At 46.7% G+C, this 12,518-nt stretch overlaps 1 protein-coding gene across 1 annotated transcript; it reads left to right on the top strand.

Moving 5' to 3' along the window:
• Positions 1-370: 370 nt before the first annotated feature.
• LOC122893506 (ribonuclease pancreatic-like) lies at positions 371-2,170 on the top strand. The gene is made up of 2 exons (XM_044230543.1): positions 371-432; positions 1,457-2,170. Exon 2 carries the CDS (start codon positions 1,482-1,484, stop codon positions 1,944-1,946), a length of 465 nt encoding a protein of 154 aa, XP_044086478.1. The 5' UTR covers positions 371-432; positions 1,457-1,481; the 3' UTR covers positions 1,947-2,170.
• Positions 2,171-12,518: the final 10,348 nt, after the last annotated feature.

Here is a 12,518-nt window from a genome sequence, read left to right on the forward strand (position 1 = left end):
TCTCTTCCCCACAGAAAAGGTGTTGTTGGAATTCCAGCCACGCCACTCTTGGGGAGACAGAAGACCTCCCCCTCTCTGCTGCTCTAGGGATCACATGTTTATGTGTCCTTTGCAAACCTCCAAGCGCTTTTTGGTGAAAATGGCCCCCTGAGATGACCAAGACTTTACTGGGGTTCAGACCTCAGTACTGTAGTGGCCAAGATTCACCCTTTCCAGCAGTCCTGAAAAAAGAGTGGTGTAGATGATTCCCTACAATGTCCTTCTTTACAAGATCCTTGGTTCCCTCTAAAGTAAAACCAAGATGTTCCTCCCACCTATCTTTCCTTGGAAGCCAAGCCCCTTTGTAATCTGTATAAGATTCCCTCCCCAGGGATCCCGGGATCACAGAGACTGGCCTTCTGCTCTGCCCTAGGGACCAAGCTAGAGATCCAGGTCAGTGGCTGAAGAGGAGATCTCTGGGACTCCTTCTATTTATGCGTTGGATTGGAGGGACCAGGGTGGCTGAGGTTAGCACCTGAGAAAGCTTGGACGGGACCAGTATGGGGATGGAGCATGTGGGCTGCTGGGAACCAATGACGCTGTGGGAGGGAAGCATTTCTCTTGGGAATACTATGGCATCCCTTTGTGATGCTGGTGTTAGGCACTGGGCTCTTTCCCTTGCGTTGCAGGACAACAGGTCCCTGTCCGTCATGATTCTGCAGGTCATGGTGGTAGTTCAGGGATGCCGTTCAGTTCACGGTTTATTCAAAAGGATTTTCTGCTAAGCCCCTTGAGCACTGGGTATAAATGTGTTTATTTTTCAAATGTACTTTATTTATTTTTTAGTGTTTTAAAGATTTTATTTATTTATATGACAGAGACTGATAGAAAGCACAAGCAGAGGTGGCAGCAGAGGGGGAGGGAGAAGCAGGCTCCGCATTGAGGAGGGAGCTGGGCTGGAGGTGGGGCTCATTCCCAGGACACCTGATCATGACCTGAGCTCAAGGCAGACACTTAACAGACTGAGCCACTCAGGTGCCTCTTCAAATGGATTTTAAATTTTACCTCTAATATTCAGACAAAGGACTGTAGGATTAGTCCCACATCAGGCTCCCAGCTCCATGGGGAGTCTGCTTCGCTCTCTGACCTTCTCCTCGCTCATGCTCTGTCTCACTGTCTCTCTCTCTCAAATAAATAAATAAATAAATAAATAAATAAATAAATAAAAGGACTGTAGGATTTTAGTTCACTGTCAAGTCACCACCCAGAGGCGAAGACCACCTCTCTCCAGCTAGTGGGACTTAAATGCTCTTAGACAAGAGTGTATGTGAGCATCTCATTCCTTGAAAAATTGCACAGGAGAAGGGGTACCTTTCTGACTGACCCAAATGGAGACTGTGAGCCAGGGAGGCCACAGGTAGGAGCTGGGGTTCTTTCGAAGGCAATGTTTTTTCTCCTCTCTCCCTTTCCTGGCTAGGCTCTTCCAGAGGAGTGAGACCACCATGGCTCAGGAGAGGTTCTTCATCCTGTTCCCACCACTGGTCCTGGTGTTGCTGGTGCTTGGCTGTGTCCAGCCTTCGCTGGCCAAGGAGTCTCAGGCCGAGAAGTTCCAGCGGCAGCACATGGACCCAAACACCTCCACTGTCACTGCCGGCTACTGCAATGAAATGATGAAGCGCTGGAGTATGACGGTTGGACGGTGCAAGCCAGTGAATACGTTTATCCACGAGCCTCTGCGTAAGGTCGAGGCCATCTGCTCCCAGGAAAATGTCCGCTGCAAGAACGGGCAGTCCAACTGCTACAAAAGCAGCTCCAAGATGCGCATCACCGACTGCCGCCTGAAGAAAGGCTCCAAATACCCCAAATGCGACTATGAGACCCAGCAGCTACAGAAATCCATCATCGTGGCCTGTACGTATAGACAGATACATGTACCTGAGTTAGTCCACTTTGACGGTTCTGTGTAGGTCTGCACCTGAGGCCAGACCAGCGAGATTCCCCACCTCCCTCATGGTGGCACCTGCTTCTCCCCTCTCCCCTCCTTCCTCTTAGAGAAAGAACTCCAGCCAGGGCTCCTATCCCAAATACACACACATTCTTGCCCAGCATTTGCCCCTGCATGGTTTGGGGGCGGAGGGGGGCCCGTGTGAACCACTTCACTGCTTCTTTCAATAAAACACTGTTGCAACCACCTGGATTTCTGAAGCTGTCGCCATCTGGTACCGTCTATGTGATTGCATTCCTGCTCGGGTGAGAACTATAAATCTGGGTAGATTTGGTAAGCATCGAATAGAATCATTACATGCCTTTGCTCCTGATTCTTGGTTTTCAGTGACCTGAGATCATTCCTTTTCTCAGAGATGCCTTGCTGCCAAATATGAAGCTGTTAAGTATGGGCTATTTGAGATGAAAGGGAGCTACAGTCTGGGACTGTCCTGCTGGGTGAGCTGATGGAGGGTGAGCTCAAATACCAAACTCTCTGGCATGGAAGGAAGGACAGGGTGACCTCAAGAAAATCCTGCTCAGACCCTGGCTGGGCAGGAGTAGGGGCTGAAATTATGATCCTAAATTTCCTTTTCCTTTTATTGAGTGAGCTATTACCAGATCACAAAAATGGCCATCTCTTAGTTGGAAAGTTGGAACCATCCATTTAGGAGCTAGAGGGGTCTGTAAGGATTATTAAATTGCAGGAGAATAAGTAGGATACTCGAGTATCCACTTTAATGGGATGGGCCTGCCTAGAACGCTGCAGAAAAAAATTCTAATAAGCGATGTGGTTGAACAGTAGCCTCCGTTGAAGGCAGGATGGACGTAATTGTGTGTGTTCCACTTGCCATCCCTGAGATAATGTAATCCCCACTTTTACAGAGGAACAGCCTGAATCTCAGAAAGGTTAAGTGCTGCTACATAGTGGCACAGCTGATACTAGACCCCAGGTCTCCTGGCCTCCAATCCTTATTCTTTCTGCTACCAGCGTGGACTCAGGAAGAAAATCCTGCAGTCTCCCTTTTCTTTTCCTTTTTTTTTTAATTTTTCTTAATGATTTTATTCATTTATTTGAGAGAGAGCGAGCATGAGAGGAGAGAGGTCAGCGGGAGAAGCAGACTCCCTGCCGAGCAGGGAGCCTGATGTGGGACTCTGTCCCAGGACTCCAGGATCAGGACCTGAGCCGAAGGCAGTTGCTCAACCAACTGAGCCACCCAGGTGCCCCTCCCTTTTCTTATGTGCAGTGGAGAGGGACTCCTATGTGGCTCAGTCTGTTAAGGGGCCTACTCTTGATTTCAGTGCAGATCATGATCTCAGGGTCCTGGGATCAAGCTCTGTGTTGGGCTTTGTGCCCAATAAGGGCCTGATTAGGAATCTCTCTCTCTCTCCTACTCTGCCCGTCCTGTTTGCACATGATCAATCTCTCTCTCTCTTTCTCTCTCAAATAAATAAGTAAATCTCTTAAAAAAGAAGTAAGATTATGGATATGGAGATTATGGATATGGCATCAAGGAAGTAGGTCTAGGGAGACCTGAGAAACAAGATCAGAAAGGATGGCATAGTAGGGTACATAGTTCCCTTGGTTCTATTGAACGTCCTGTTCTGGAAAGTTCACTGATCAAATCACTCAGGATGAGGAGGAAAATCATTTTTTCTCACAGGAAGCATAGCTTCACTTTTCCAGAAGTCTACCTTCGTTTCTTGGAGTTTTAAGAATTTTGGGTGCACTCTATGGCAGCCTTGATATTTTATTTAAGTTCCGTAGTGTGATGTCCAGAGCTTGTAGTTTTTGCAGCATCCACGCACTCCTAAAATTCCTTCAGCCAATCTAGACACACAGAGATGTCAGACCATCAATTCTTTCTTCAATACATTTTTTTCTTTTTCCTTTCTTTTTCTTTTAAAGATTTTATTTATTTATTTGACAGAGAGAGAGAGGACAAGTAGGGAGACCAACAGAGGGAGAGGGAGAAGCAGGCTCTCTGGGAGCCTGAGGCAGGGCTCAATCCCAGGACACTGGGATCATGACCTGAGACTTTTAATGTCTGCCTTTGGCTCAGGTCATGATCCCAGGGTTATAGATGGAGCCCCACCTTGGCCTCTCTGCTCAGCGGGGAGCCTGCTTCTCCCTCTCCCTCTGCCTGCCTCTCCCCTGCTTTGTGCTCTCTCTCTGACAAATAAATAAAGAAAATCTCAAAAAATAAAAATAAAAATAAATCAGAAAAAAAATAAATAAACACAGCTTGCACCTGGAGATGACAGGGGTGTGAAAGGTGAGAAAACCATTGGAACAGAGGCTAGTTCCATCTGTCACATTCTACAAATACATTTTGTTAAGGAAACATGACTACCTAGGAAACAAAGCCCTGACAAGCCAGGTAGTTCAGTCTGGATGATATACCCTTCTTAGAGATGAGACTCAGAGGCAGCCTGAATGGGCAGAACTGACCTTAACCCCACCACACCCTGCCTCCCTCTGAGCAGCAGTGCCCAAGGAAGAGCACTGGAGCTTGAAAGTAGCCCCTCAGGACTCTGCTGCTCCCTGCTATCACCACCCTGTCTGGGCCTCGGGACAATCTCTAGCATGGGGACAGTCAGAACTACCTTGTAATCTGGTGTGAGGGTTCAGTGAGGCAATTTAGATAAATTGTCTTACAAATGGGAACTTTCAATCTGCTCCAGAATATGCTCCAAGTGAATGTAAAAATAAGCTAGCTGTCCATCCTAGTACCTTAGTTTGTCTGCCATATACTAAAATGGCTTACTTTAACTGTCTCCACTATTAAAAGACCAAAGTCTAACCCAATTGATATGCCTGGCTAGCTCAGTCGGTAGAGCATGAGACTCTTATTCCAATTGATACTGATTTCTCAGATATCCATTACAAAAAAAACAATCTGAGGGTTTTGAAGGGGCAGGGGGTGGAAGGTTGGGGGAACCAGGTGGTGGGTATTAGGGAGGACACAATTGCACGGAGCACTGGGTGTGGTGCAAAAACAATGAATACTATTAAGCTGAAAAGAAATAAATTTTTTTTGAAAAGGAAAAAAACCATAATCATAATACAAACAACTACTCAGTTGTACCCAGAATGTTCACTTTTCCTAGGCTTCCTTAGGTCTGGTAACAGCAAGTGCATCTGCAAGGGTTTCCTGTTGTCAACCCACAGCCCCCAGAACCCACACTCATGTGGGAGCTTCAGAACTTATCTCCAGGAAAGACAGTAAAATGCAAAGGGATTTATGGACAGCACGTGAGCTACAGATAAATCCATGGGGCTTCCTGCTGCTGTTTTGTTCCAGTATATACCTCTTAAGTGGTTTATACTAGTAAAAGTTGGGAAACAAACAATGTCCTGAACATGAAACTGGTTAAAATATGATGCATATCCTTACAACAGAATACTATGCAAAGAGAACCAAGTACACCTTTGCTACTGACATGAAATAAGTCCAAAATATATTCTTAGTGGGAAAGAGGAAACAGTGTACTACATTGCATATAATTGTTATTATCTGTGAAGGAAAATGAGGGAACACATGCACATGTATACATGTTAATTAACTTTTTTGAATGTTTTCTTTATTTATTTGAAAGAAAGAGAGAGAGAGCATGTGAGCAAGGGAGAGGGGCAGAGGTCAAGAAAGAAGCAGACATCCCCACTGAGCAGGGAGCCTGACCACTCAAGACCAGGGGCTCCAATCCCAGGATGCAAGAATCATGACCTGAGCTGAAGGCACACGCTTAACCCACTGAGCCACCCATGTGCCCTGTCAATAAACTTTTATTTTTATTTTTTTGTAATAATATATTTGAACATTATTATTTTGAAATTTTTTATTTAAATTCAACAATTAACATATAATTATTGTTAGTTTCAGAGGTACAGGTCAGTGACTCATCAGTCTCATAAAATCCCCAGTGCTCATTACATCATGTGCCCTCCTTAACGTCCATCACCCAGTTACCCCATCCCTCTACTCCTCTCCCCTCCAGAAACCCTCAATTTGTTTCCTATCATTAAGAGTCTGTATGGTTTGTCTCCCTCTCTGGTTTCCTCTGGTTTTATTTTTTTCTCTCTTCCGCTATGATCCTCTGCTTTGTGTCTTAAATTCCACAGATCAGTGAGATCATACGATAATTGTCTTTCTCTGAATGACTTCTGTCACTTAGCATAACGTCCTCCAGTTCCACCTAGTTGTTGCAAATGCCAAGATTTCATGTTTCTGACGGCTGAATCATATTCCATCAAATATATTAATAATATTTAATACTTAAATCTATGTAATAGATAAAGGCGGTGAAGGGACATAAAAAACTGAACTGCGTCTGGAAAAGATACTGGGGCCTAACAAACAACGACCAAAGGAAAACATCCTTTTTATCAGATTTGTTTCTCAGTATTGCATTTACACTTACAATTTGCATGTGCGATGCATACATAGCTATAAAGGAAAAAGTCAAAGAAACTACCTCATTGCAGCCCCTTCTCGGTCGGTAAGGAAGATCCTGGTAAATAGAAAGTCCAGACAATGACGTTAGGAAGAAAACTTAAAAGTACCACCGCGATGAAACCTTGAGTTGACCCAGACACCCCCACCTGTCACCCCGCAGCAGCCCCGCAGACGGAAGCACACACCCTCGCCTTCCGCACATCTAACCACCGACAGGATGGAGAGCTCGTGGTACACAGTAGGCGCTCTTTATCCGAAGCCTATTGGCTTACTTTCGCGCAGTGTTCCTCAGAATTTCGAAGAGCCTTTGGTAAGCCACCTCTACGGAAGAACCAGGAGGTCACGTTCTGGTCCCCGGGCGCGCGGGAAGGGTGGCGAGGCGCCCCCTGCCGGCTCTGGCGGCGGCGACAGCGGGACCCGCCCGAGAGGGCGAAGCTGCGGGGCAAGAGCTGGGGTTTCCCCTCCTCCGCAACCCCCTCTCCCGGCAGCGCCTGGTTCCCGGCTGTGCCCCCGGGGTCCGGGGTTTGCGCCTCTGGAGGAGGCGGGAGGCCCTCCCTGTAGAACCTCCAGACCTCTCCCCGCGAGCCGTGACCAGACCCCGCGGTGGCGGAGGCCCTGGGGGCGAAGGGACCTGGGGAATAACGGGGCGGGCCCGGTGTCTCGGGGCTCAGGGGCCGCGCCGCCCGAGTGTTATTCAAGGAGTCCGGGAGCTCGAAGAACATCATCCCGGGCGGCAGCCTGGCTCTCCCGAATCGAAATCCAGCACCGCGTCACCACCCATGGCCACGTGCCCACAGATTCCCGGGGCGGGCCCTGGCGTCCTTCCTCACTCCGCGCACGAAGAAGGAGGAGACCTGGGGAGGAGCTGGGGCCCGGCGGGGAAACTCAGCCGGAGTTCCTGCCCCCTGCTGGCGGCAAGGCGCCGTTACACGCGCGGTTATTGAGGGTTGACGAGGGCGGCCAGCATCAGCTCCTCTTCATGGTCAAGGCCTCAGCCTCTGGAAAGGCTAGGAGAGAGGCGGTGGGCCGGGGGTCGATGACGGCTGCGGATTTCCGAGAGAAGGCATTAAAAAGAAGAACTGAGGTTCCCACAGATAAAGAGCGGTTGGATCACCTGCACTTGCCACTTAGGGGAAAGGGGGTGTCTCCTCCACGCCCCTCATTAGGCCTCATGGATGGCCAGAGTGGAGATTCAGTTGAGTGAGGAGCTGGTCAGGGCTGGCCGGGAGCCCACATCAGTCCGTGACCTTGACATCTCAGGAATATTGTGTAGTGGCAGTTGGGCCTTTCGTTGGCAGAGCCTTAGTCAGTAATCATTTCTTGAGTACCTACACACTAGAGGAATGTGAGACTCATCAGAGAACACAGCAGACCAAACCAAAAGGAGGAAGAGGAGGAGGAGGGGAAGGAGGAAGGGGAGGGGAGGGGGGAGGGTAGGAGGAGAGAAAAGAAAGAAAGAAAAAGAGAGACAAAAAATATAAGTATGTAAATTATATAGACTGTTAAGGTCAAAAGGTCTATGGGAAAATGTAACAGGAAGGAGAATGGGGGAAGCTATGAATAACATTTTTAAGTAGGGTAGTTAAGCATCCTTGATAAGGTGAGGCTTAAAGGTGGTATGTCCTTAGCCTTACACAATATCTAGGGAAGGGGAGGTGATTTCTTAAAGAGAGCCTGCCTGTCTTTTCGGAACAGCAAAGGCACCAGGCATTAGGAAGAGTGACTGAGAGAGAAGATAAACAGTAGGGGATTTGTTCTGAAAGGGGAGGGTGTGGGAGTACAGATTACTTCCAAGCATAAGGACTTTTGTAAGGATTTTAGGTTTTATTCGGAGTGAAATGAGGCATTAGAAGATTCTGAGCAGAGTTGCATGATCTGAGTTATATTTTGAAAGGATTACTTGGGCTGCTGTGTGAAGTTAAGGGTAGAAGCAGAGAGTCCAAGTCTACAAGAGAGTTCAGATGTTTATAAGGATCCTGGTGGGAAGAAATGGTCTCTCAGACTAGGTGGTAGCAGTGGAGGTAGTGAGAGATGGCTGGATGTTAGATGCTGGATTAGTTTTGAAGGTGAAAACAGCAGACTTTACTGACAGGATGGAAGAGGGACCAAAAAAAAGGAATCAAGAACACCACCAAAGTCGTTGGCCTCAAGATTAAAAGGATGCTATTACCTTCAACTAAGGAGGGGAATATTAATGAAAGAGCAGTTTTAGGGAAGGAGAAGAGAGGATCAGTCTTTCCACTTGGGACGTGGTGAGTTTGACATGTCTATTAAACAAACACTGAAGATGTCAAGTGGACACTTGGATATATGAGTCTGAAGTTCAGGAGAGAGAGCTGGACTAAAGGTATAAATTTGGGAATTTGGGGGGCTCCTGGGTGGCTCAGTGGATTAAGCCGCTCCTTCGGCTCAGGTCATGATCTCAGTGTCCTGGGATCGAGCCCCGCATCGGGCTCTTTGCTTGGCGGGAGCCTGCTTCTCTCTCTCTCTCTCTCTCTCTGCCTGACTCACCGCCTGCTTGTGATCTCTCTCTCTCTGTCAAATAAATAAATAAAATCTTTAAAAAAAAAATTTGGGAATTTGGGGACTATCAATGTCATTTAAAGCCTTGAGACTGGATAAGATCACAGAGAGAATATGTGGATAGAGAAATGGACACCCTGACCCTGGGGCTCTCCCTATACGAGTACCAGGGAGAAGAAGAGGAACTTGCAGAGGGGCCTAAGAAAAATGCTCTGTGAGGTCGCTGAAGAGCCAGGAGATGGTGGCGTCCTAGAGACCAGTCTGGAGCTTGACTGTCTGCCTTGAGGCAGGACTGAGAGCACGATGCTTTTCATCCTTGCTTCTGTCATAAAAAGCTGCATTCTTTCATCAGCCTTACCAAGGAGGAGGAGTGGTCAACTATGCCAAATGCTGCTGAGCATGGAGCAGCAGCCCTGTGAGAGAGGGAAAGCTCTCGCTTCACACTCACCTCCAGCGGTAGAGCCGAGAAGTCTGAGGAGTTGGTTACCAAGTTCTTGGCCTTGGGACGTCAGGGTGGCTCAAGCAGTTAAGCGCCTGCCTTCAGCTCAGGTCATGATCCCAGGTCCTGGGATTGAGTCCCACATCGGGTTCCCTGCTCAGCAGGGATCCTGCTTCTCCCTCTGCCTGCCACTTACCCTACTTGTGCTCTCTATCTGACATACACATAAATAAATAAATAAGTGCTTTTTAAAAATATATTTATACCAAGCTCTTGGCCCAAAAGAAGACAGTCTTGTCCACGAGTGAGTAGGAAGAGGATCCACATCTTAGTCACGCTTTCTCTCCCAGAAGAGGGAACGAAGAGGCAGAGTAGGGCACCTGTGTCTCACTTCCCCTCATTTAGGTCCCCAGTCCCACCTTCCCTAGACCCCAGACTCTCAGCATTTCACACTCTCCCCCTTTCTCCTTTCTCCTCATTCTACGTTCTCCACTGATGAGCTCACTTAGTTATATCCTCCTTCCTCTTGCACACCCAGTCCCAGCCCCTGCCTCCTTCCTTCCCTCCACCCCACTACCTGCAGATCTCTACAGATTGCACGTAGACCCTCCTCATTTGGTTAAATTTCCACATAGTCCTAACGGAGTCCTCATATCAAGGAGCCATGTATTTGATTCCCAGTTCTATCAGCTAGACCAATTTTCTGTGTCAGCTAGACAAATCATCTCACCATTCTGGTCCTCAGCTGTTAAATGAAATACTTGGAATGAAGGACCCAACAAATTCCTCCCAACTCAGACTCTCCATAGTTCACTGAATCCTTGAGAAAATGGAGGTGTAGGAACACGCGTGTAAAGAATTTCAACAGAAAATGCAATTAACATTTCTGAATTTTTCTACTAATATAAATCTGATTTTCCTAAAAGATTATACCTAAATCCAGAAAAAATAGCCTGACTACCTGAAATAAAACTTATTGTATTATACATATGTGATGGTTAATTATATGTCTTTTTTTTTAGATTTTTTATTTATTTATTTGACAGAGAGAGATCACAAGTAGGCAGAGCAGCAGGCAGAGAAAGAGGAGGAAGCAGGTTCTCTGCCAAGCAGAGAGCCCGATGAGGGACTTGATCTCAGGACCCTGAGATCATGACCTGAGCCGAAGGCAGAGGCTTAACCCACTGAGCCACCCAGGCGCCCCAATTATATGTCTTGTTTAAAAAAGATCTTATTTATTTTTCTGACAGAAAGAGAGCACAAGCAGGGGGAGCGGCAGGCAGAGGGAGATGCAGACTCCCCACTGAGTAGGCAACCCGATGCAGGGCTTAATCCCAGGACCTGCGGGACTCCATCTCAGGACCACAGGATTATGATCTGAGCCAAAAGCAGATGACCAACCACTGAGCCATGCAGGCTCCCCTTATGTGTTAACTTGACTGGGCCATCGTATACCTGGATGTTCAATCAAACACTACTCTGGATATTTCTGTGAGGGTGGTTTGGAGTGAGATTAATATATTTTTTAAAAGTTTATTTATTTATGCAATCTCTACACCCAGTGTGGGGCTCAGATTCACAACCTCGAGATCAAGAGCCATATGCTCCCCTGACCGAGTCAGCCAGATACCCTCTTTTTTTTTTTTTTAAAGTTTCAATGAGATTAACATTTAAGTTGTTAAACTGAGTGAAGCAGAGTGCTCTTCCTAATGTGGGTGGACCTCATCCAATCACTTGAAGGTCTGAATAGAACAAAATGGTAACCCTTTCCCCAAATGAAAGAGAATTCTCTTGCTTGATGGCCTTCAACTGGGACAACGGCTCTTTTCTGCTTTCTGACCTGCACTGAACATCAGCTTTTCCTGGGTCTCAAGCCTGCCTGCCTTCAGACTGGAACCACACCATCAGCTCTCCTGCATCCCCAGCTTGCTGCCTCACCTTAGAAATCCTGGAACTTGCCAGCCTTTATAACTGCATGAGCCAATTCCTTATAATAAATCCTTATGTATAGCCTCTCGGCTCTGCTTCCCTGGAGAAACCTCACTAATGCAACATGTATATTTATTATTGTTGTTTTGTTTTGTTTTTGTTGCTTTAATATTATCAAGAAAAACATTAAGTATTACATGGAAAGCAACATGCAAATCCCTCTCCCTTGGAGCCGTTTTTCAGTTGAGCAAGGGAAAAGTTCAACACAGAACTACAGGGTGATCCTTACACCACTGAGACTGATGGTCATTGGCTAATGTCCTGGAGGATACCTCTCAGTCGGTCCACAAACATCAGTGGAGTAGCTCCCAGCCTTGGCTAACTCCAGTAGTTTGACCTCAGGTCTAAAAGGAAAGCAAGAGTTTAATTCATTAAAACTAAGAGGAAGCTTTGATGGATGGGTGCTATAAAGCCTAAAATATCTCAGCATCACTCGTGATTTGAATGGCTTGTGGGAGTGTTGAAAATAAACCAGGAAACCACCACATCCTTGGTGCACCTGTTTCAGACTGGGCAATTGGGATTAAGCCTCACAATACTGTCTGGTAGGTAGCACTATCCACGCTTCCTAGTGTTTTTACCTGTGCTCAGTATCTAGAGTAACCCACCATCAGACTTAGTATGTCTGTATATCTGGAAAGAATTTTACTGTTTCCCTGGCAGAAAAGGGAAGACAATCACCTTTCTGAGGTCGCAGTGCGGTAGGTGAACAGCAAGGCTGTGAGTCAAACTCCAAGCTGTCTTTTTAAAAAGCCTGCACACTTTAGCAGACAACCAAGCTAGTCCCTCTTAAGGGAAGGATATGAGGCAAGTAGGAGAGAGTAGGGCATGATGCTCCATGAAGGAAAACCCTGGCTTTGAACGAAGAACATATCTTAACAGTTAAGGGGTCAACAATTCCCCGGAAAAGCCATCAAAGGGAAAGACCCAACTGCTAAATATATCAGCAGTAATGACTATTCTTGGAAAACATTGTTGGAAAACAAGTTCAAACTGAGAAGCCAGACACAATTAGGGCGTCCACCCAGGTAAGCCTGTTTATCTCAGAATTTCCCAGACGTCAGGCAACCTACACCATGACTCCATTCCTTCTGTATTGTTAATTAACATTTCCTTTCTCATCAACTCATGTTTTCACACAGTTTGAT

Source organism: Neovison vison, chromosome 13 (assembly GCF_020171115.1).
Source record: "Neovison vison isolate M4711 chromosome 13, ASM_NN_V1, whole genome shotgun sequence".
Taxonomy (NCBI): Eukaryota; Metazoa; Chordata; class Mammalia; order Carnivora; family Mustelidae; genus Neogale; species Neogale vison.

What these genes read in the sequence shown, in the direction of transcription:
- LOC122893506 (XM_044230543.1), top strand. Translation starts at nt 1,482, where the DNA reads ATGGCTCAGGAGAGGTTCTTCATCCTGTTCCCACCACTGGTCCTGGTG.